This window comes from Gymnoscopelus braueri, assembly GCF_963280865.1.
Source record: "Gymnoscopelus braueri genome assembly, chromosome: 8".
Classification (NCBI taxonomy): domain Eukaryota; kingdom Metazoa; phylum Chordata; class Actinopteri; order Myctophiformes; family Myctophidae; genus Gymnoscopelus; species Gymnoscopelus braueri.
In genome coordinates, this window is record NC_137609.1 from 45,706,083 (window position 1) to 45,732,759 (window position 26,677).

Sequence of the window (26,677 nt, forward strand, 5' to 3'; positions counted from 1 at the left end):
CACGTCAAGGGCCCCCGAATTGATATGTATTTGGCCCACACGGACCCCCATTTGAAAAGATGTCGTGAGGGGACGCTGGCGTGAATTTCGCCGCTCCTCAACGTGAGCTAAAACCTGTGTTTTTGGTGTCTTTTCAACGATCCGTTCAATGCGAATGTCACTCTACATCTGGATCATTTGCACAGTTTGATGATCGGACTCTTTTGGTACTTTGTTTGGTTGTTTGTTTGTTGGTTGTTCATTGTTTTTGATGTAAAGCGTCCTTGGGTTTATGAAAGGCGCTATATAAATTCAAGCTATTATTATTATTATTATTAGGGACCTCCATAAGAGACGTTTTTTCACGATTTTTCAAAAATAGCAGATCTACAAGCTCACACCGTATTTTATCACAACACATTGTGAGCTTGTAGATCGGCTATTTTTAAATAGGCAAAAAAAAATATTGGGCATAAGTGTTTAATTTAGTTCAGTCAGATAACTCACGAATAGATTGAACCAATATTATAGAGCGAATATATATTGAACAAATATATAGAATGAGAATACAAGTGTGGATGTAATATTTTATCTTGGCATTCAGGCTCTGCTATATTTTTAGATAGATATGTAATAACAACCCCCCATGGGGAACAGACCAATAGCAGAGCCCACTGGTGGTGCTGGAGTGGTGGTGGGAGCAAAGTCCCACATGACAACAAACCAGAACACACAAAGCGGAAAGAACGCCGATTTAGGTGAGCTTAAATAACCCGCCCGATTGGACAGCTGATTGCCACGTCAGTGTATGACGTATGGGTCTTGCATGACGCTGTATGCAGCCACATAGAAACCTCCCGAGTGTATGCTGCCTGAACTAACTTGCAGGCTACGTATCGTTTTAGTTTAGTTTATTTCGATCCACATCAACTGTTACTCAAAAAAAATACCACACTATAATCCAATAATTCATGTTGTTTGATCGAAAAGGCATAGGCTGAAGCTCAAAGCTTTTTTATGCAAAAAACAGTTTAAACTGTTCCTCATTTTGCTGGGGACCCCCTGCCCCTCAAGGACCCCAGGGTGTCCCCAGACCCCATGTTGAGAACCAGTGGACTAAAGTAAGGGAGGAAACACAAAAACACTGTTATACAGCTCACATATATCGGCGATTAGGATTGATTGGGATATATCCTCAAATAACAATGAAAGTGGAAGAATTTTACGTGAGGCATCTAAAAGTTAAATTACAGGACCATTCCTTTAGTGATTTATTGATGAGCTGTCAGCGTGGTGGCTGAATAAACTGATGAATTGTGGAACTACCGCCTGGAGCCTATCATTGCACCGATAGAAATGCCATGATTCCTCCTCAGCTTAAATCGGATCCCTCTCTCGCAGAGGCAAACAAACACTGCCTGCTAATAGCATGAGGGATGTGTTGAATCCATCGTATTGAGATATGAGAGAAAAAAAGAATCATTGGAAAAGATTATTATACTCTGTCTTCATCATCTTCTCCTCGGCAGATTGTTTTTATGCTCCAGGCTCTCTCTGCCCTCTGGTGCAGCAGAATAAAACTGCAGTCTGAAATGGAGTTGCGTCCCAAAATGAGATAGTGACCGGTTTGAAATTGACACCTACTGATTGCGGGCATGGAATATAAATGAGTTACTGTGAAACAGTGGTGGAAAAAGTACTCTAATGTTCGACTTACTGTAAGTAAAAGTATCAATGCTGCAATGTAGAAGTACTCTGTTACAAGTAAAAGTCCGGAATTCAAAATGTACTTAAAAAAAAGTACAAAAGTATTGGTATCAAAATGTACTTAAAGTACCAAAAGTAAAAGTACTAAAATGTTTGAAAATAGCAGATCTACAAGCTCACAACACGTCGCGATGCGACGCGTTGTGAGCTTGTAGATCGGCTATTTTCAAATAGCCGAGGTATAAAATAGGGCTGAGTGGTGGTTAATGTATGTTTCATAATAATAAGTTATATCTGAAAAGTAACTAAAGTTTTCAAATAATTGTAGTGGAGTAAAAGTACTATATTTGCCTCTGAGATGTAGTGGAGTAGAAGTAAAAGTGTTGGAAATTGGAAATACTCAAGTAAAGTACAATTACCAAAAACAATTAAGTAACTAAATGTACTTAGTTACTTTCCACCACTGCTGTGAAAGTTATGAGTCATCTTCAATGCCTTCTGGTTGAAAGAAAGTGATGATGTCTTTGAAGAAAACATAACCTGTGTTTTTGAATTTCAACCCGCAATACACCCTTTTCACGGTAGGGTACCAGATGTTACCATTTGAGGCTAATTAAAGTTCTGTTCCATTTAGTGAACCCCTCTGCTGAGCCAAAATGTGCAATAGCAGCACCCTGACTCTGTTTCACCTTGAATGAAGCGTAACTTTAATTAGCAGCATTGTTAACACCTGCGTTTACCCCACTATTTAAGTTATTTTGTAAAAATGCCTGCTGTGAGAAGAAGGTTTTCTTCTTTAAACCCTTCGGACAAAGCAGCTCCCTGATAAAGAAGGTCCCTGCCTAGGTACAGTGGTGGAAAAAGTACTCAAATGTTTTACTTAAGTAAAAGTGCCAATAGGCTACTGCAATGTAGAAGTACTCTGTTACAAGTAAAAGTCCGGAATAAAAAATGTACATGAGTAAAAGTACAAAAGTATTGGTATCAAAATGTACTTAATGTACCAAAAGTAAAAGTACTAAAATGTTTGAAAATAGCAGATCTACAAGCTCACAACGCGTCGCGTAGGTATAAAATAGGGCTAAAGTGGTTATTGTATAATGCTTTATAATGTAATAATTTGCAAAGTAACAAGTAACTAAAGTTTTCAAATAATTGTAGTGGAGTAAAAGTACAATATTTGCCTCCGAGATGTAGTGGAGTAGAAGTAAAAGTATAAAAAATTGGAAATACTCCAGTAAAGTAAAAGTACCTCAAAATTCGACTTAAGTACAGTACTTGAGTAAATGTACTTAGTTACTTTTACACCACTTGATCTCTTCTTCTCACTTCTCTATTCCCTGGATTTTCACTCCCAGAGGGCACGGTGCTGAGTTACGACGGCAGCATGTACCTGAAGGTGGTCCTGCCGGCGACCGTGCACATGGAGGCGGAGGACGTGTCGCTGCGCTTCATGTCCCAGAGGGCCTACGGGCTGCTGATGGCCACCACCTCGCAGGAGTCCGCCGACACGCTGCGCCTGGAGCTGGACGGCGGACGGGTGAAGCTCACCGTGAACCTGGGTAATAATGTCGCCGCGGTGAATGAACGGCAGCGGGGGTTTCGAGCGCCGATTCACGCTTGGTCGCACGACGGGCGTCGCGGCCCGGAAATATAGCCGACCAGCGAACTCGCGACGCGACGCGTTGTGAGCTTGCGGGTCGGCTATTTTCGCCGCGTGACGCCTTTCGTGCGATGGAGCATACGTTTGGTCCTCTCAGGACGTCTCGTCTGTTTTTAGCCAGTTCTTATTACAATGGTCTCGGTTCGGTCCAACTCCTCCCACACTTGTCAGCATTCATAATGACTACAGTCGCTCAAAACATGGACTGCCCCTCCTTTCATTTTATCCCATTTTGTTCTGCTCTTGCGGATTTGTTTTGCGTTTAATTTATGTAAAGAACTTAATTAAATTTAAGGTGAAAGTATAGGATTATGCAAATTATTTGAAACACCTAATAGCTGTAAAAACTAAGTGGAATTAAAGCAATTTCAAGAACACTTGGCTGGGTGTCATGCTAAGACAATGCCGTTTGTCTGCGAGGGCTGTGGCTGTATTTCAAAAGATCGATACCAAGGCACTTCAACTGGGAGATAAAAGCAAGCCATCTGAGGCAAACAACCAAACAATGGCTGTTTAACAACTGTGCACTTCGACCTGCACATAAAAAGCGGAGGGAAAATTGTTTAGTTGTTTGCCAGCTGTTTGAAGGAAGCTGGCTGTTTAATCTGCAAGGGAAAGCAGTGCTAATCTGTTGTAATACAGACGTCAACATTTCATATAGTATGTTAATCCAGCTCCTTCGGATTTCTTGAGGTTGTAGTTTTCCATTCAAGTGTCAGCCAAGCATTAAGCCATGTGCCAGATGTAAATATTGCAACATTTTGTTAACACCCTATTTTAAGTAATCTTGAACCGTCAGTGGGATTCTAGGATGTGATATAAGATTAGTTTGATAATCAGCTGTACTCTAGATCAGTGTGGAGTAGGTGCTTCCTCTATGGGTGACATAACTCCGATGTATTGGTCTTATGGCAGAATAAACCAACATTTTCTGTCTACTCAGTGCATAAATAGGCATAAATCGTAAGTTGGAGGCCAATGGAGGAATTGCACATTTTGAGAGCAAAACAAACAAACAGTGGTTTGAAGTGAAAACAGTATACTCTATTTAGCTCTGTTTTTTCATTAGAATAAACTTTGAATAAATCTAAGACAAAATAAAATGTAATAAATCCATTGGAATTTCCTTTCTTTTCTTTTCTTTTCTTTTCTTTTCTTTTCTTTTAACAAAATGAGCCAAAAGCCTGATGGTGGCCAGCACAGTTTTGAGTGACTGTATGTACTGCTTCATACATTCAAACATACATACATACATACTACCCCTGTTGTTCCTCCTTTTACTATACCATCACTCTCTCTCTCTCTCTCTCTCTCTCTCTCTCTCTCTCTCTCTCTCTCTCTCTCTCTCTCTCTCTCTCTCTCTCTACTATTCACCTGTTTCCTAGGCTCTCCACTTCCTGTGTGTTTTCCACTTCCTGTCGATTTGATCCAATGAAATCCAATGAAACTGGTCAGATGATGAATCCGACAGGAAGTGGAAAACACACAGCCTAGGAAACAGGTGAATACCGTATGTCTGTTTCTCTCTCTCCATCTATCCCTCACTCTCACTCTGTCCATCAGTGTGTCTGTCTGTCTGTCTCTCTTCTCTCTTTTCATCACTCTCTCCCTCTTTTCATCTCTCTCACTCTTTTCGTCACTCTCTCCCTTGCTATTTCTGTTTTTCTCTCTCCCACCGCCAGTCTCTCTATCTTTATGTATTTCAGTCTTCCTTTCTCTACCATTGTCTTTTCTCTAGTCTCTCCTCTCTGTCTGTCTGTATGTCTCTCTCTTGCTCATTCACTATTCCCTCTCTCTCTCTCTCTCTCTCTCTCTCTCTCTCTCTCTCTCTCTCTCTCTCTCTCTCTCTCTCTCTCTCTCTCTCCCTCCTTATCAGTTCTTCCTCCACTGGGCAGACCCAGTCTGACCATTTCAACCCTTTCAGCCCTTCAAGGGCTTCGTCTTCTGCAGTTCCAGGAGGAGACAGTCAGAGACCAGAGCTGTCATTCTCCATGACGATGACATGCTGCTCACCATGCTGCTCTTCACTTACTGGCCTGTCCATCAATTCACAGCCGTTTCATTAAGCACTGGCAGCCAGCCATGAGGAACTGACACACACACACACACACACACACACACACACACACACACACACACACACACACACACACACACACACACACACACACACACACACACACACACACACACACACACACACACACACACACACACACACGTTCTCTCTCACACAATGCGCACATACACACACGCACCTTGACTAGAGCCAGACGGATTTATCTGTCTGGCCGATATTTTGGCAATTTTTTGACTTTTTTGACGACATCGGTTTTGGCAATAATGCAGTGATCTACGACAATCAAAAATCTGGCATCGGTCGGGCTTTAAGCGAGACATTTGCTCTGGTCCCTGGCTGTCTGCATCCACTGGTCTGTGCTGGTTGACAGCTTGAGAGCACGCCTCAGCCACAACAACTTTACCATGTGCCCCCTCCTGTAGTGTCAGCCTAATGAGGCTTGCCCCTGTCCTGACTTACTGAAGACACACGATTATTTGTCGGTCTTCAGACGTCTGGTGATTCCTCTGCCACAGGTCCTACTTGTTAGAGGTCAAGCTGGAGGAATCCTATTAGCATATTAGTATATTAGAGATTAGCATAACGTCAGCAGAGGTCTGTTAACACAACATAATTCAGCACTGTGTTATAAGTTTCAATTCAATTCATTCCAATGGATGGATGGATGGCCCTTTGATCACTTATTGAAGTCAGTAGGACCCCCAATGCTGCCCATTGCTGTCCTAGGACAGGGGTTTTTGTCAACCATGATTGATTTTGAATGCGCACAATAGTGAAAACATTACCTGCACATAGTCAAGGTTTCCGCCAGACACTTTCTTTTAACCAACCAATAGCAGCCTTTGGTGTATGCATGTTTATGCTAGGCTGAGGCTAATTGATGGTGCCACACAGAGTCCAGTATGCTCTGAAGAACTATAATTCATACAAAGTGGACACAGATGTTCAGCTGACATAGCATAGAGACAGGCAAAATTCATCTTCAGTAAGCGGCAGCAATAGCTAATTATGGAAACATATAATAAGGTGTAGAAATTATTGTAAGTGAATGTATTGCCCTTAGAACCATTAACAAACTGATAGGAAATTAATTGTATACTGTAGATCTATTTTTTTCCCCCCATGGGTAAGGTCTACTGTGGCTGAAGGTGTGCAAATCACCCTTTACCTCTGTCTTTCTACTTAGAGATTCTACTCCCATGAGGCTTGTTCAAGCGAGGCAAAACGCTGTGTAATCGTCCACCATTCACTTTATATTCAAGACGGGAGTCAAGGTTTGGGCGTGATGAGTTAATTCAACTTAATCTCTCGGCCCAGACCTAATCCAGACCTAACCTACTGCACTATAATGTTTCCTGCAGTGAGCCCAGAGAAACCATGTCAGGGTTAAGACCTCTATCTCTCGAATCACGTACCCTTGATAGACTAACAGGATTAAATGTGGCCACAGTGTTCTGTCCAATCCCTTCGGTCCCCCTCTCTTCTTTAAACCATTCAATCCGGGAAGTGTGGGAACGCATCTGTGATATTTTAGATTTGAGCTACAGTATAACCATTATATTATACTTTGGCTGTTCAAAAATAGCAGATCTACAAGCTCAAGCTACGAGCTTGCAGATCTGCTATTTTTGAAAAAATCTTGAACATTTGTGCAAATCTTTGAATCATTTTCACGATTTTTCAAAAATAGCAGCTCTACAAGCTCATAGCGCGGCACTCGGTCGCGCTATGAGCTTGTATATCTGCTATTTTTTAATAGCCTAAATGACAGAGATTCGTTCCCGGTTTGAACGGGTTAACCGCTGATTTGTCTGAGTAAAGAAAAGGATACAGTCATGAGTGGACAGCCTCTGCTTGTTTAAAATATATATATCCTACTGTATGAGACAGCATCAAATATTGAGGGCTTTCATGTGCACCAAAAGAGAGTAAAGGGTGGTTTAGGCTCTCAAGCTTGTCCCCGGATGGTGGGTTTAGAAAAACGATTTCATCTGTCTGCAGAATGTACCTTGAAGGATGTGAAATGCTGTTTCTCTGTCTCTTCTCTCCTTTTTATGCTGCTCTTTTTCTCTTCCTTTTTAATCTCACCATTTCACTCTCTCTCTCGCCAGATTGTATCAGGATAGACTGTAACCTCAGTAAGTGTTTTCTCGTTGATTATTGATTATTTACTGTGATTTTAAGAAAATACATTTTGAAAACAAAATCACTGTGCCAATCTTGCCTCACGCACCACTGCAGTGTGACACCAAAAACATATTTTAAAATATTACTGTGGGGGAAAGCTTTCCCCACAATAGCAGATCGACAAGCTCGATCTGCTGGACAGTGAGCTTTGTCGATCTACTGTTTTCAGCGAAAGCTTTCCCCACAATACCGACACTGGGGTTTAAGTGGTTAATGCTGGTAGTCGGCTCACAAGCTATATTCTTCACATTAAGGAGAAGAAAATGTGATATGCTGTACACTTCCGTTTGTCCCATTTGATACTGTGTAATTGTACAGTGATGAAATGTAACGGAATTTGAAGGATACCACTGTGCTCCTAAAATAGGCCTATAATTCATTTTGCCCTGACTTAATTGAATGAATTGTATAATTCGGTTTCACCTGAATAAGCTGTTTGAAAGAGCAGCAGAATGCAATTTATCTCTGTCTATGCAGTAATAGCAGTTTCTGCTTAAAAGTTGTTGTGTTTTGTAGTACATTATTATGTTGAGCGAAAACAGACGATATATAATGACATGCCCAAAATAGGGCCAGTTGAAAGTGGTTAACCGAACTGTAGGTTTTTAATTTGTACATGTTTCCCAACTAGGCAAATAGGACTTCAGGAATATATACTTTGTTGTAGGACCACGCCACTTGCCCAAAATAAGTGAGTTGTGAGATGTTCTGACATGGTTGTGGATAAAGAACTTATGCTAGACACATAACCAATGCAAACTCTGGGTCCCAAACAAATTGAGAGCCATTACATTGATGTTGGCTCACATTCCTGAGTAAAAGGTGAATAGCAGGCAAAACATAAGACTGTCAACTACTGAAACTGCCTGTGCCTACTTTTTTTTTTTTCATATTTGTTTTTTATTAAGGTGATTAGCTTTTCATGATGCTAGTACAGAATATATCGTACTCTACAGTACACCTTACATTTTGTACATAAATGACACGACATTGACAACACAAGGTGATAGGACTGTGGGTGGGTGTGTGGGGGTACACATTTTTGCTGAGATTTATAGAAATAAATAAAATAATAACAATATTATTTAAAGTAACACATAATGATAAACACTCTCACAATAGTAGGGAACCTAGGAGCAGGTAAAACACCAAACACCGGACCAAACAAAAACATAATTATATTACAATTTGTTTTACAATAACATAATAAAACAAATGGTAATAATTGAAAATCAAGAGAAACTGAAACAAACAACAAAAACTAATACGAAAACAAAAACGTGCCTATGTGCCTACTTTCTATTAAGAGCATTTGATGAGTATTTACTCATTAGTGGTTCTCGACCTCAGTCCTGGAGACGGAGAGTGTTACTAGATTTCTAATCTAACATGTAGTTAAGTTTATATGGTGCCTCGGGTGTAAAGTTAATCCCAGATTAATTATCCGTGATTATTTCATCAGTAATTAATTAACCCGGAGCTAGAATGAAAACCTACAGTAGTCATGGTCCCCAGAGACATAATTGAGAACCACTTCTTTGTCAACACACACAACGCAAGATTCTCCTTTCATACAGTGCATCCATCATCACCACTAGAGTTTCTGTTCCATCCTTTTAAATTGCGTTTTTGGTTTAAGAAGATGATAACTTTTGTTATCTGTGGCTGGATTTTACACTACAGTTCTTTTCAAGTAGCATGAATGTGTGGAATACACATCAGGATGGATTCTGCGCTGAAATGCTAACCAAATAAAATGTATGTATCTCTTTTAATGCTTTGTAGGACATGGTTTGAGTGATAGTACAGTACCATACCTAAGTGTCAATTTATCAATGTGTAACTGAGACGGGTCCATTTGGTTACATTTGTCCACTATCAGAGTTGAATGAAGACTGTGGATTTTACTGTATATTTATTGTTCACAGCTCAGTGGACTTGTGTTTAGAAAAATAAGAGAATAACATTCCGGGGTTGAAGAAATTATTAAAAAGGCACAAAAAGAGAGGTCTGTTAGCTTTGATTCAAAAGAACTGCAGGGCCCTATTTAGACGGTCGAAGCGCATCGGGTGTGTCCACGCCAATTTTGCTAGTTAGACGGCGCGTTATCTGGCCGCTGAGGTCGGCGCACAGTGTTAAGGGTTTGTACCTCTGAATTAGTCATGAGTGTGGTTTGATCATTAATCAACCAGTCAGAGAGTGTTCTCCCTTTCCCTTTAAGAGATGATGCGCGATGACAGATAATCTTCTGTTGTTAAAAAGTGTGGGACCATCTAGCGGTATTGTAATGTCACATCCGTAATATCTTTACATATCAACTTAAAAATCACTCACATTATCAGTTATGTTCTTCTTTAATTAAACCACCAATTAAAGAATGGTGACTGTCGTGGAATTCTGGATCAATCAGCAATCGATGAGGCACATATGAGTCGTGGTTATTATGCTTTATGTACATGATATCATGGTCAGAAGTACATTACTCACGGTAGTTCTGCCTCGAGCACAGGGCAGAGATCATAGTTATACTGTAGCTGCCTGAAGGACAAACTGAACCATAACAAGATAGGCTGTACCAAAACAATAGTTATTAGGCCTAGAGGAGACATTTAGGCTCTTACAAGCTGTCAAATATCATAATGTATTGCAGAAGTATTATAAGTGATGGTATAATATAAAGGTTAGATATAAGAAGCCATATAACTTCTTCCTCTTTCCTCATTGCTCGTCTCCATGCCACGAAAATGGGCACTTACTGTACCCAATGCAATGTATTGATCATCTGGGCCAGATCATTAATTATTTTTTGAATCTCAAGGCGGAGTCCCTCAAACATCTACTGGATTTTGCGCTCTCTAAATAGTAAGGATATATCTGTGCCGTCACTGCGCCGACCAACTTGAAGCTGGTCTTAGCGCAAAGCGTGAACTCTGCGTAAGATCGCAGTGCGCCCTGATTTCACCAGACCACACTTCACTTTAAGACCAACCATGGGCGCTAAATAGGCACAAGATATCTTGGTATTGAGATAATGTGGGCACTGGGTGTAAAAATGTGTTGGTTGTAAAATAGCAATGACAGTTGTGCTGCGGCCAGCACTGCTTTGTGCTGGGCGGAAGATAGGGCCCTGAGAGTTGTATCAGACTTGCATTTTTCCGGGAGTTTGTTCCAGATAATGTGGTGCATCAAAACTGAATGCTGCGTCTCCATGTTTAAGTTCTGATTCCTGGGATGAAAGCAAACCTGTCCCAGGCAACCTGAGACGTGTGGATGATTCATGATGTAGAATGGCCCTCAAGCATTCAGTGCTTTATAAACCAAACGGTAGTATTTTGAAGCAGTTCTTTGACAGACGGACAGCCAGTGTAAAGAGCTAAGAAAGCTCTAGAGTGATACGATTAGTAAGTATTAGTAAGCACTCGAGCAGAAGAGGTTTGAATCAACTTTAGTCGTCTGATCGGGGTTTATCTTGGTCAAGTCTACTGAAGATGAATGCAGTTTTTAATCCTTGATATGTTCTTATGGTGATAGGCTGACTTGTAATTGTGTTAATGTGGCTCTTACACTTCATGTCAGAGTCCATTACTACACCAATTTCTGGCTTGGGTTGTGGATTTTATGTGTTCTTGCACACCAAACACTCTAACTATATGAGATATTGTTTAAAATAATTCTAGCTCAAGAGACCACACCTCAACTATTACGAGGATCATAGTTACAGTGATTTGTGTGGATGGTCCTTACTCTACTCACTGTATACAAAAAAATACAAAGTGAAGTAAAGTTAAAATAAGTGACTTCATCATGGATAACATTAGACTGGACATGAACTTGGTTGGTAAGCAGGGGAAGAATGTGAGTGGGTGTGGGTGTTGGTGTTGGTGTTGGTGTTGGTGGTTGGGTGGGTGTGAAAGCAGTGATTGTTGGCTGGTACAATCAATAGACCACAACGTCTTTGAAACCCCCTGTCGGCCAAGGGGCCCTGGGTCCTGTGAATGACGGGCGGTTTCCAAGAAGCTGTGGTTTATTGATTGTATTCTTAAATTAATATTTGGCGGCTTAGTTAGTTTCACAAGTCCCCCAAAATTCCATCTTCTGACCGTATAGGACAGAGTTCATGATGCTAACATTTTATTGCAATGCTTTGTTAGCATTGTAATAGCGGCGTGCAGCATACATATTGGACAAAATATACCAAAAGAAGAAGTATAAGGCTGCAACTATTGTTTACTTTCTTTGTGATTATTCTATTGGTTACTTGTTTTGGTGCGTTTTTTGTATACAGTACAGTATATACATGTAGTATATATACTTACTGTATACATTACAATATATATAATTATAACGAATCGACACAAAAACATTCAAATAGATTTTTTTATAATGAACTACATACAACTACTTTACTCTGAATAACCACATAAGCCCTATTTTATGCTTTGTTGTACAACGGTGTTGCACAAAAATAGGCGATCTATAAGATCACAATAGAACACAGTAATTTCTGAAAGTATCCATGTAAATACACAATGTTTTATGCCACATAACTCCCCAGTCTTTGCCAAGTTAAATCAGATTAAATCAAAACATTGTATTTATGAAGGGAGGCCCGAGCCTCATTTGCGGTGAGACCCAGCTAAGATGATGTGTTAATATGTTAAAATGAAAGAGTCCTGCACAAACAAACAAGTAAACCCATGTGTATGTTAAATAATTTTGAGGTGACTTAAGTGGGAAGACACTTTTATAACATGACTACCACAGTAGGACTGATAACAAATCTGATACATGATATTTAAACTAGGAAATGACGTGGAGCTCGGGATCCACATAGAAACTGTGTGGCTCCGGTGTGGATCTTGGACTTCATGTGACCATTATGTCAACCATGATGGCAGTCATCCATGACTTAGCTATGTTAAATATTTGAAAAAAGTATAAAACTTGAACTGTCTACTGGCAGTGTGCATATATACGGTTTGGCACTGATCGGTCCAGCGGTTTGTGAAATTTGCTCCGGACAGATGGACTGACGGACGGACAAACGCCCACCCTGTCATAGATGGCTAGCCTACAGCAAGCGAGTGTCACACTTTTTAGGTTTCTAGTCTTTGCCTCTTCCACTTGCTGTCCCTACCAGCAGATGGCATTGCAACATCATTATGCCATAGCTGCACAGGGTGGGACCCAAGAGAAATAGTGTTTATGAAAGGGACTTGTCAGGAACAACAAGACATTGATCCATAGAAATTCGGACTTTATGCATGTACTAGGCTCTGTGGGACATGTTATCTTACTAATTAATTTTAATTGACTTGATGTTGATTACTCGGGTGCATGTTTAGGAATAAGCTGTCATTTACAATGGCACATCATTCCAGTGTTGAATTCTGCAGTAAGGTGGGTGTCTTCGTGACTTCCACCTAATATTCATGAGCTATATTCTATAGCTGACCTAGTTTATATTCATTTGCATCAATTCAATATGTAGTCATAAGCAAGGAAAATTAACACATTTCAAAGGACGTTGGTGCAAATTGTTCAGTGCCATTTGCCAAGACTGGACAGAAAATTCTGTTTAGGGCATTGAAAATTCAAGGATGCAGCCATAACTAGCTTTTCTGATGGGTTTATGCGATGCATTATTGTCTTTAATCGGCCTTCATTTGGGATGGAATGAGAGATGCAGACCATCTGGAGCATCTGCCAAGGAGATGCCCATAGCAATGATCAGCTCAATAACAAAAGGGCAGCAGGGGCCTTGCAATTTACAAGAACAAATATTACAGCAGTGTCCTTGAGTCAAGAATGATTCATCTGTGGAATTGTATACTGAGCGCATTGTTATATTTTCCAATTTAAAATGAGGCATTTGTTTTACAAAATAGCATAATTAACATGCTTTGATTAACGCGCCCCAGCCCCTGTTCAAAGTCTCAGCTCACTCATTATGCTGAACTGTATAACATCGCTGTGCCTTTGAAGTGTTTCTTGTTAAATATATTATGTGAAACACATTACATTTGTGTAGATTAAACTGGAATCTTTAATGTACAGTAGCTGCCTCTGGTAAGGACATGTCACCTATACACTGCACGACATTCAAAGTCGTCAGATACCCTGTAGTTGTCAGACCGCTGTGCAGTTCACACTACACAACTCTCTTGAAATAGCGTGTCTTTGTGGTTTCTGAAACTGCATGAGTGATCACACCATTGTCTTTATTCTAGTACATTTTAATGTATTATCATCCTTATTCTCTCTAGGTCGTCCTCAGACGTCCTTATTGCTTATTGTCTTGCATGTTTGTTCTTCTTGATGAGAGCAACTGTGCTATACAATTTCCCGCTTTAATTTATTCCTTTTTTTTTACGTAAATATAACAGTTGCTTATATAATGATTGTTTTTTTGAATAATGATTACAGCTCTATTAGTTCAATTAGTTTTTCCCTCTTCATTTGCATTATTAAGGCCATGTGGGTCGAGGATAATGATTTGTGCAACGTTTAACTAATGAACTAATTCAACCAACCTAGTGTGCAATGTAGGGAAGGGACTTAGTAATTTTCTCGGTCTGTGATCAGTAAAATTATTGTTCAAAAAGTATTCCAATCGTGACGAACATTATGTAGGCTACTACCATACTGTAGGTGTCGATTTAAGAAATTATCCCCTCACAGAATCTGGCAATCCGTGCAGTTTGAGCGCAGGACAAAAGTTCCCAAATATTTACACATGGGCAATTGTGGGGCACAGTGTTCATGGGCGGATTCCAGCCAGTTTTATAGACTATCACTGCAATATCAATCAAGTTTGTCTGTTAAAAAAATAAAATAGTTTATACAATCAAACAAGCACCCATGTCCACCTGTCCTCCTCATTGGCTGTAGAACATCTCTGCCAGATATTTGGAACCCCTATCTGCCTCAGATCGGGGGCTTTGTCGGCGAGCATTTTGGTTAGTACAGTAGATAGGCGTTAAAATCTTACATAAGTCAATTTGTATAGGCCATGGCATGCACAGGAAAAATCAGCATACTTCACAAGATTGCAGACCAAGATGTGCACAAATTATGCAAAGTTATGTGCCGATAAGGAGTACTTAAAATAGCTAGGCTACTAATCTGTCATCCGTACAGTCTCTGCTCTGTCTGGGTCTGCACTTCATGTTCATTGAATGACAATGACAACAATTTTCTGTTTCTTGAAATCAACGAGAACACCTTTTTGGCCATAGAATAGAATCATTGTGATGTTGTGACTGTAGAATGTTGAATCACTTAGATACATTAAAGGGATTCTAGGTAACTTTAAGCCTAAATTTAAAAATATTTATATATATATTTTGCATTTTTTCCTCTGTATCAGCCACTATATAATTATGCTGGGGTGTTTTCCTGCATTGAAACACAGTCCTCTTTCTGAAATCCGTATTTTCCCTACTATTTATGTTTTGACATCCGGGTATCCGGCTCTGTCCGGGACGTAAATGAAACGCACGCATGTGCGCGTCCGTGTGAACTGTCCTATCAGCGTCCTCGCTCAATATTTTGTGATTGACAGCGAAGGTTGGCCCAGCCTGAGTGCACCCGACCAAAAACGAGCGGCAGCCATCTTTTCTGTGCGCTATTTTCTCCGCTGTTTTAAAACTTCAAAAAGCTCTCAAACTTCTATTTTGAGGCACGGAATTTACTTATAAGATATCGTTCGGATAGAATTTAGTTGTTTACTTCATATATGTGGTCAATTAATCATGACCGAGCCTATTTAAAAATACAAATTCAGAGAACCGGCAGGGGCGGGCAGTGACACGCATTGTATCCGAATAAAGCAACCTATTTTCGGCATGGCCCTTTCAGAAGTCCCCCTGTGTCACTTGTCTGGTGGTCGGGGAAACGAACTGCTGATGAGGAGGGGGGGGGGGGGGGTGGAGTGGAGGGTGTTTGACAGTTGTTGTTTTTTTGATCTCTGAAGTTGCCTAGAATCCCTTTAAACCTACAGTAAGTGCAAAGGTATTTCCTTTCTCTTTTTCTGATTATATAACAAGTATCTTTGTCTTTTATCTGTTAGCTGATGGATAGTTTGAATTCATTGTGCATCCAATCAGTCACTTGATTTATACAGAATGTTTTTGTTTGATAGTACCAAGAGGGATTGAATAACAAGGGCCCACAATTTACTTTTTTTGCAAATTTACACCCAACAGGCTGACCTAGTTTTAATTATTTAATGTCACAAAATCTGTGCCCAGATCAAACAATACCGCCAAAGACAGCTGGTTTGCCTCATTACTTACTCTTAAAAAGGACCTGCCTCAGTAAGGTTTATGGCATTAGCTCATAGAACTGGTAGTGTCCTTTATTGGGAGCAGTTGACTGTGTACAACTTAGGGGTGTAACGATTTTAACAGTGATATGATACGCATCACGATACATGGTTGGTTGACGATACGATACATGGACGATATTGGTTCATTCATGGCGATACGATATGATTCAATGACTTGAAATCAATACAGTAACTACTAACTAAAACAATGTGGATAATGCAGGTTTTTTAAGGGAAAAATGTATTATTATGGATATAAATAAGTAAACACGGTGATTCTCTGGCAAATACATGGACATTGTAATATTTGAACACATTATGGTCAAACTCGCACCTTGACAGATTACACACATTTATCGATAGACCAAGTGTAGTGATATAGAATGGAAAAGTAATTAATTATTTTTTTCTTCATAAAATACAACACACAAGTACTTAGTATCAATTCAATCGATTATTTGCGTTGCGATACGATACAATACAAAGTCAAACCATACGATTTGTTGCTGTTTGCATATCGATACAGTTGAATCGATGAATTAAAATCAATGCATCGATACAGTTACTGTATCGTTACACCCCTATAGTACAACTGTATACAACTGATTTTGTTCAGAAAAAGGAGGTTGTTGATTGGATTACTGAAATAGAATGTTCTACTTTGGAAGCGGCGTGTTAACAGTTTTAAAAGAGAAAAGTTCCAAATTGTAGAGAGGCATTAGCAATTACTGCTTTTTCAAAAGGTGTCTGGAAGCTGCTCCTGATCGTGCTTAGAATGTAATACGTTTGTGATTACTGTGTCTCCCTCTCAGCTTCCCTACTGTTCAAATAAAGAAAATATAATGAACTGCCCACTATCAAAACACATTTTCTACCTCTGCATGAGGATTTGGCTGGTAAACAGAGCAGAGTTTTTGGACCCTGACACCTGTAAAAATGCACATCAGATGAGTACGGTATATGAAGAACCTGCGTTAGAGCCAATTTCACTGCCTTTATTGTTTATTATTGTTTTCAGCCGCATCCACTTGTCCTTTCGACGTCCCTTGGAATTCTCCCCCAAGCTCAATTAGACAGACAAACCCCTAAAGGCCCAGCTGGCTTAGGCATGGCCAATTAGCTTCCCAAGCGATGTCAGAGCTCCTTTGAACTGCGGCGTCGGCCTGTTGCATCGGCACTGATTGTGGCTGATGGTGCCGGCTGCAGTGGCAAGCTTTTGCACTGTGACCTATTTTATCATCTTAAGACCAGTAGAAAAAGGGCAAAGGAGTACTGTACCGGAATAATTTATAGCGAAAAGAACAACACGAGACTTTTTCAATGTGTCTGGATCTTCAAGCAGTAAAGAAAAAGGATAATTGAGGAACAGAATCAAACCTTCTGGAGCAGTGGTTTTCAACCTTTTTCATGCCAAGGATATACATTTGGCCGCGGACCACAATCTGAAAATGTTTTGTGCCAGGGACCCCCAGAAGCAAAGATATCAGTTAATTTTCGCTTTAAAAAATATAAATGTTCAAAGATATGCACACTTTTTCAAGGTTTTTCAAAAATAGCAGACCGCAGGGTCGAAAAATGGGAAAAAAGTCGCGGCTTATAGTCCGAAATTTACGGTACAAGCTCATAGCGCGGCACTCGGTGCCGCGCTATGAGCTTGTATATCTGCTATTTTTGAATAGCCAAAGCTAAGTGGTTAAAATGATTGTGATGCTACGTTAACTAATTTTGCTGGGGACCCCCTGGTACCCCACCAAGGACCACTGGTGGTCCCCGGACCACTGGTTGAAAACAGATCTAAACCAAGGCATTGTGCACATTTGTTTATTTTTCTGGTTCTCTGTAAGGATGTACCAGAGGTTTTTTGCTAGTGAGACATTCCGTCAAATACAATCTATAAAATTGATTTGCATGCTGAGATAGTTCACCGCAGATATTGTGATATTCATGTGGAGTAGGAGACATATTTCTCAATAGAAATAAACATGGCTCGTCAGAAGTAAGACACCATGTGTAGCTTTTCTTCACTCTCGCTGGTATTGCACCCACACTGATTTCTGAGTGGTTCCAAAAAGCGAGACTTGCAGTGGACTGACTGGTTCATTCATGCCTGTGTGCATGTGATACAGAACATATATATATATATATATATATTATATTTAGTAGGACTAGGAGGTGCTTCTCTACTGAGAGGATGAATCTAGGGCTGCAACTATCGATGATTTTCTTAGCGATTATTCTGTAAATTACGTTTTCGAATAATCGAGAAGCACGTGTTTTTTTATATTAGTTTTTAGATTCTTCATACAACAGTGTCACGAAAATATCCGATCTACAAACTCACAACGTGATGCATCGCGAAGCGCTGTGAGCTTATAGATCGGATATTTTATCTTATTTTTGAAAATCTATTATCTCATTAAAATTGATTATATTTTATAATCAATCCACTCGATTAGTTCAATTAACTGTTGCACCCCTAGATGAATCCATAAAGAACTGATTTGTAGTCACTTGGGAATGTCCTTACTGTGCCTCCCAGGCAAGGGACCAGAGATGCTCCTGGTAGGCCAGAAGCTGAATGACAATGAGTGGCACACGGTGAAGGTGGTGCGCCGCGGGAAGAATTTGCAGCTGTCTGTGGACAATGTGACCGTGGAAGGTAAGTGGAAAAGCACCCTAACAGCCTTGGCAAGGAAATGACATTTCGAAATGGCTTCAGAATTTAGCGGAGAGCCTTTTATTGTCCAAACAAAACAGGCCAGCATAAATCCTCACACCACGGGTGCTCCTCCTGGCACTCTTCCCCAGACCCAGAAAAGCAAAAGCAATCCCACAAATAACACTGTTCCCCTTTTGTGGCGAGAGTCCAAATGCTTTTTTTTTTTTTTTAAGGCAGCGTTAGCTCATGTGGCATGTGGCATCATTTCAGTGCGTTAGTTTGTCACACTACATACAGTACTGAGTCATTAGAGTTTGGGTCTCAGAGATAAAGTCCTTGTCTGTGCAAATACACAAGAAAAATAATTCTCTGCTGGCCAAAGCTTGACCCTCCTGACTCTGAGGTTGAGGATATATACAAAGCAAATGGTCCTTATCCAAAGCACTTTATAATGTGCGTTACATTCACCCAACAACAACAAAACATTTTACAAATGTTCACTTTAAAAAATATATATTCAAAGATTTGCACACATTTTCACGATTTTTTCAAAAATAGCAGATCTACAAGCTCATAGCGCGGAACCTCCCAGTTCCTAGCATCTACCTCTTGTACCACTGCTGCCGTAGACAATGATGTGTGTATTTGCAGTTTAACATGCATGTATTCGCACTTATAGGTTTCATGACCGGTGCCCACACGCGACTGGAGTTCAACAGCATCGAGACCGGCATCATGACGGAGAGGAGATTCATCTCCGTGGTGCCTTCCAACTTCATTGGCCACCTGCAAGCCCTCGTCTTCAACGGGATGCCGTACCTGGACCAGTGCAAGAACGGGGACATCTCGTACTGCGAGCTGAACGCCCGCTTCGGCATGCGGAGCATCGTGGCCGATCCCGTGAGCTTCGTCACCCAAGCCAGCTACCTCGCCTTCTCCACCTTGCAGGCCTACGCCTCCATGCACCTGTTCTTCCAGTTTAAGACCACCAGCACAGACGGGCTCATACTTTACAACTCCGGAGATGGCAGCGACTTCATAGTGGTGGAGCTGGTTAAAGGGTGAGTTGTATTGTGAGGGGCTTGGAAGTGGGTGGAATGTGGAAATCAATTCGAACTTGAAGGTTTTTTTTTTTTTTTTTTTTTTTTGTGCAGAAAGATGATAAATAGCATGCGCTCAAAGTGATACAACAATGATAAAATAATGATGAAAAGCAAATGAATAATTTGTGCACAGAACCAAGAGATAGAGATATATCTCTCTCTCTCGCCCACTCTGTTTCTGTCTTGCTCGCTCTCTCTCTCGCTCTGTTTCTGTCTCTCTCTCTCTCTCTCTCTCTCTCTCTCTCTCTCTCTCTCTCTAAAAACAAAAAGACTAAACCAAAGATATACCAAAAGAAACATGGTTGTAAGCAAAGTAAAACTGAATTGATTGCCGAATCAAAATGTCAACCAAATGCCAAACTTGTGTCTGATCAGCTTAGATAAAGGCTTTATCTGCGTTTATTGTAGGATATTACTTCACTACAGGACACGGAATGGTAATAAGTAAGAGTAGTACGGCAGTGGAACTGGGCCAACAGTAAAGCACTGCATTGTATTCTGTCATAACATGTGCTCATGCAGAGAAAGCCACTAGAAATTCTGGGCCCTATAACAACGTGGCACAATGGATCACCAATATTTATTAAAGAATCCAATCTAGTATCTAGACCTGAGGCTGATTCTAAAAACGCCTTCTAAATCCTAACAGTTTTCTGAAAAACGTATGTTGCTATATATATACAGCAACATCTAAAATGACACAAATGCTGTCCCGGATTGAAGGGATAAGTAGAATCTTCTTAGATAGAGATTAGTATCTCCATTGTTTGGGCCTGCCATAATATTAAAAAGAAAAACATGTCATAAATGTTTTGTTTATCACAAATTAATAGTTGATATGAAGCACAGAGTGGGAGTGGCCAGAGTGGAAGCAACAGTGATAAACAACAGTTAGTGCCATAGTACCATTATTATTCTTTCTACCGCTCAAACCTATTTGTTCACTATTAATGACTTATTCAGTGTGCTGCATATTAACCCATTCAGACCTGGAACTGTGTCATTTTTAGATTTGAGCTACAAAGCATTATTTTACACTTTAGGCTATTCAAAAATAGCAGATATACAAGCTCATAGCGCGGCACCGAGTGCCGCGCTACGAGCTTGTAGATCTGCTATTTTTGAAAATTCGTGAAAATGTGTGCAAATCTTTGAATATATATATTTTTCAAGCGAACATTTTTAACTCAAATCTTTGCTTCTGGGGGTCCCTGGAACAACATATTTTGATGGGGGTCCACGGCCAAATACATATCATTTTGGGGGTCCTTGACATGAAAAAGTTTGAGCATCACTGATATAGAAACATACGTTTTTAAGAATACTGTTGAGATTTAGGAGACATGTAGAATCGGCTTCAGGTCTCAAAGGGTTAAGAACAACAATGTAAAAAAAGATTTATTGCCCCTGTTTATGTGCCCCAATTAATGTGTTTGCAATAAATGGTTCTACAAAATATCAACAATCATCAACAACAATAATCAAATGCTGCTAAAAACAGTGCAATGCAATTAATTTGATAAGATGTTGTCCATAATAAAGCGAGAGAAAAACAATTGGGCAAAGGATTCAACCAGACCAGAGCTATAGAGTTATACATTTAAAGTTAAATATTTAGATTGATTGGGTGGCTAAAGTGCCCGCCGACCAACCGCGGAGGTTGTGGGTTCAAATCCACCGCGGTGCATCCGGCTTTGTCGAGTGTCTACACACAAACACAAGTGGCCCTTGTCCGGGGGATGGAAGCCGGGCAGGGGGAGAGTGATAATTGTCTCTGCATGTAATCCTACGGGCTGCGGCGGCACGTGTCAGCAGGGAGTGTTGGGCGGGAGGAGTAGGACAAAGGCTCTACGTCCTCCTGGTGGGGGCTCCTCACTGGTAGGTTAGTCAGTGGGATACAACTCCAGTGACATCACAGACATGTGTGTGGAGAGGAAACAATTGGCAAAAAAGTGGGTAAAAAGCACCCAATATTTAGTAGAAGTATAACACATACGTGGGGGGAAATGTGTGGACTACTGGCAGTTTTCATAAGAAATGTGGTGCTGCTCAGTTGATCCAGCAGTTTGAGAGATTAGCTCCAGACTAGACTGGAGGAGCCAGCCCTATCGAAGGTCTTGAAGGGCGGATCCAAAGCCTTGCGCTCGGTACCAGCGCCGCTTCCTATTGCTTCACCAATCTATAAAAAAGGCATGGGTTTCCGAGGCTAGCTCCGGACGGACGGACGGACGGACGGACGGACCTAAATAGAAAAACCTAAATAGAACTAAGAATAGGCGAATACAGTGGTAGGGGGCAGAAGGGTATTACTTCTGCATTTAAATTTCTTCGCACATCTGATGACAAAGTAATAAACAAAGGCTTCTAAATAAGTTCCACAGTGTTTATATTCTCTCCTAATAGCTTTTTTTTTTGTTATGTGAAGAGAATATTTGGAATCTTCACCATAATGTTTGGTTGATGGAAATCTCCGCCTTTCTGATACTTTTCACAAGACCCATTGAAAAAGAGAGTTGGAGCACTCTTTGATTTTTCTGCAATGTGATCACGTGGTTCATGTATTGCACATACTTAAACACCGATTATGAGGATTCAGTGTTTGGAACTATACAGTCGTTTTGGGAACTATTGGTGGCAAGTGTTCTCTGAGCACACCTAAACAAATTACAATTGGGAGTAGCCTATATGGGAGAGTCTTAACTTTTTTTTGGTAGTTCTGCTGTTTGCAATATAACAAGAAATTACTTTCTGTTTTATATTTCCTCATTCTATTTTCTTTGGCTAACCATGTCTTTTTACTACGCCCTATCTCAATGGATCTCAATGTATTTTGCGAAATTTTGCCATTGTTTAGCATCTTTAATTTGAACGAGATGGCTTGCAGGTAGGGCTGTCACGATTACAAATGTAAGTTGACGAACAACAGTTGGCATCAAACATTGAAACATATGTACAAGGAAGATATGACAAATAACTTAAACGTATAAAGAAATTATTGACATTAATAATTACATGTAAAAAAAAAGCAGAAATAGCTGATCTACCAGCTTACAACGCATCACAAAGTGACTCGTTGTAAGCTTGTAGATCTGCTATTTCTGCTTTTTTTAATATTTGAAAATGTGTGAACATTTGGAAACGATTATGACGATTATGCAAAAATGATTGCGATTATCTCAAATAATTGCGACCAGACGATTATGTAATAATTGTGACAGGCCTACTTGCAGGCTGATATTCTCTTTATAAATTCATTCTAATTTGTTGTGTTTAATTTAATTTGGCCAATTATGGGTATAGTCACTTTTGTTATTCATTTCAATTAGTTTTAACATTGCCTTCTGAGTAGCAGTTACTTTACAAGCTCTTTTCTCCATCGCAAGCATCACTTGAAATCTGCAAATCTCAGCCTCTGGATGCCAGGTCTGGGCAGGTTCTGTTGTTACACAGAATAATGTTCTCGCAGAATTCTAGATGCAGTAATTCTGCCGTTTTTAGAATTTTTTGGTCCCATGTTTTGTAATTACTCTTTAGTAAAGGTCCACAGACTTCATTGCCGTACATTAGAATCAGTTGAATAGAGGATTGAAATATTTTAAGCCAAATTGTTATTTAGAAATGTCTTTTCAAAGTGCATAATAGGCTCGCCGTGTTTTTTTCTGTAAATGATGTGATTGCCGTGTTGAAGCTCCCCGATGAGCTTATTGTCAGCCCCAGATAAGTATTGCTAGTGCCGTACGCTGTGATTCGATGTTTTCCTCCTAGAGTGAAATGGTAATTGTTTCCCTGAGATCTCTCACACACTTTCTCTCTCTCTCTCTCGCAGCTCTGTTGTGTGTAAATAATGAAACAGGCATATCCTTTAAAAAAAAGTTTTTATTCCTTGCAAATAATTTGGTTTTGAGAGAGAAAGTGTTTTTCTATCCAGAGGAAGCAGGCGTAGGAGATAACAGTTAGTGTTTGATCCACACAGTCACACTTTCTTATGAGGTTTCAGCCACACAGTAAGCACTTAGTCAGCAGGAGGGCCCAGCGCCGCTCTGACACAGCTGCAGACATGAGAGACTACAGGAGGAGCTGTTCTGCCTTATAGTTAGTTTTATCTTAAACCCATTACGTAAGACCGGGAAGGGAACGCATCTGTGTGTCATTTTAAGATTTCTTTGGGCTATTCAAAAATAGCAGATATACAAGCTCGTAGCGCGGCACTCGGTGCCGCGCTACGAGCTTGTATATCTGCTATTTTTGGAGAAAAAAACGTGAAAATGTGTGCAAATCTTTGAATATGTAATATACATTTTTAACTAAAATCTTTGCTTCTGGGGGCTCCCTGGAACACAATTTTTGGAGATGGGGGGGCGGGGGTCCGCGGACAAATACATTTTGGTGGTCCTTGACATGAAAACACTTTGAGAACCACTGATATTATAGCAACATTTTTGCTAAATATATATTTAAAACTGTTAGGATTTAGAGGACATTTTGTACAATCCCCAGAAGCAAAGATTTGAGTTACAAATGTTTGCTTTAAATATATATATATATATTCAAAGATTTGCACACATTTTCACGATTAAAAAAAAATTAGCAGATCTACAAGCTCATAGCTATGAGTTTGTATATCTGCTATTTTTGAATGGCCCAAAGAAATCTAAAAATGACACAGATGCGTTCCCGGTCTTAAAGGGTTAAGGGTTCTCACAGACATTACTACATATTGATTTCTTAAAATAAAAATAAAAAAGATGAAAGACAAATACAAAACGTATTCCTATTTCACTTTTCATACATGCGGAAACCCAATTATTATAAAGGAAAGAGCAAAACATGTTTTTGTGTTCTAACGTAAGGATACTTTTGTGTAGAAAAAGCATTGCATAATAGTACACAAATACACAGTGTAAACTGTAAAATACTGCTAACATGTCCTAATTTGTAATCAATCCATACATTGAAATGGTTTTGTTGCAGGTACATTCATTATGTCTTCGACTTGGGCAACGGACCGTCACTAATGAAGGGGAACTCTGACAAGCCCCTTAACGACAACCAGTGGCACAATGTGGTGGTTTCACGTGACAACAACAATGTACACATCCTGAAGATTGACTCCCGCACTGTCACCCAACACGCCAACGGAGCCCGCAACCTGGACCTGAAAGGTACTGTAGAATGGTTGCTCTAAATTATTCTATTTTACAGTGTCTGTCTGTCTGTCTGTCTGTCTGTCTGTCTGTCTGTCTGTCTGTCTGTCTGTCTGTCTGTCTGTCTGTCTGTCTGTCTGTCTGTCTGTCTGTCTGTCTGTCTTTCGATCGACCGACAGGTGACACATTAAAGGACAAATCGGAATAAATGAGTGGAGAAACAATGAATGCAGATGCCTTCACACAGGTGGACCGCATGATACAATTAAGCAATTAACATCCAGTCGTGCTCTATGGCATGTGCCACAACTTCAGTCAAAAGTGACTAAAGTTGACATCTGTGTCTCGATCTATGGCAGATGCTTCTGTAAATGGGGTTGGAAATTGCAGCCGTAAGTGCACATTTGATGACCGTGATGCTCGTGCATTAGTGTGATATGTAAGGAAAAACGTACACGATCACACTAATGCATCCTTTGGTCAATGCAGGACATGATCAGACTGTGTCAGCGAGAACAGTCCTTCAACAACTACATAGAGAGGGATGGTGCTTGACCCACATTGCAAAGACAAATGCACATTTTGAGAGTTCAGTGGTGCAAAGAAAACATGCACTGGTGTACAGAGATGTGCAAAAAAGTGATCTGGTCCGATGATGAGTCATCCTTCACCATTGTTCCTCCACAAGTGGGCGAGTGTGTGTAGTAGTGTACTACACACAGGGAACAGTACAGGCCTGAATGCTTGACCCTGAGAGTGGCTCTGTTATGCTGTGGGGGGAGCCAATTGTTCTCTTATAGGGAAGACGAGGCACACTGCAAATCAATACAAAGTTATTCTGAGTGATCACCTTTATCCTACAGTATGATGAAGCACTGCTATCCTTGATTGGAGTGGTCTCTTCCAGGAGGACAATGTCCCCCCCCATCCATAAGGCATGAGGTATGCTGTGGCCTTCACAGTCATCATGTCTCAACCAAGGGGCCAGCCTGAGATTTTTACATTGACGCCAATACGGAAGAGACAGTTCATATGAATGGCCTGTAGTTTCGCTGTTTTGCCCCTGCTGGTGTCAGAAAGAATTTATCTCAATGAAAGCGGAGGGGTTCTTGACAAACTTTAGACTAGATTTTCTTACCTTAATAAAAAATGGTCATAAATACTATATGCTTCCAGTCGCTAGATTAAAGTCTCCTTTCAATCATCATGATATGCGTTTTGGTAAACTATGGTCCCATTTATTTTAAAATTGAGATAAAGTAGGTTATTCTCGAGGAGGGGCGGGATGATTTGATTGACAAGCTACACAGCCAATAGCATCCATTCCCCGCCCCCCGCTCTTGATTGACAAGCTACCCAACCAATAGCATACATTTCCGGTTGCAAAGGATATGACGCGATATGACGCGATATTGAAAGATGGCGGATTACACACAGCAGAACAATCGGCTTCATTTTCGGTCTGTAGAAGCCAATGGCATGACGCTAGCGCTGTCCATTATTTTTATACAGTCTATGGTCTCAACCCACCATTTTGGACCGTGTTAAGAGAGTGCTCTCTCCACCACCATCTCCAAAACCCCAAATGAAGGAATAGCATTTGAATAGTGTTAAAGGAGGACTTCACCCATTTATCTTCATATCATTGGTCCTCAGTAATGCTACAATTTTGGTTAAAAAAAATTATAATTCTAATTGTCTGTGTCTCATAGGATCCATGTTTGTGTATTTTTATATCAAAAGTCCCTAAAAAGCCAATCTTAATTACTTCCTGTATTACGAAAACGTACTGCGTGATGACATAGATAAGACTCTTATGAATATAA

The 26,677-nt window shown here is 40.3% G+C and overlaps 1 protein-coding gene across 1 annotated transcript in view; it reads left to right on the forward strand.

Annotated features, from left to right (window-relative positions):
- Window positions 1-26,677, forward strand: part of nrxn2a (neurexin 2a) — a gene marked incomplete at both ends in the record, with an annotated part of 222,109 nt that overhangs the window by 72,137 nt on the left and 123,295 nt on the right. Inside the window, 5 exons of the mRNA XM_080434625.1 lie at window positions 3,045-3,248; window positions 7,541-7,567; window positions 18,485-18,604; window positions 19,284-19,665; window positions 24,679-24,869. Coding sequence (XP_080290751.1) covers window positions 3,045-3,248; window positions 7,541-7,567; window positions 18,485-18,604; window positions 19,284-19,665; window positions 24,679-24,869 — 924 coding nt within the window. The remainder of the gene's footprint in view (window positions 1-3,044; window positions 3,249-7,540; window positions 7,568-18,484; window positions 18,605-19,283; window positions 19,666-24,678; window positions 24,870-26,677) is intronic.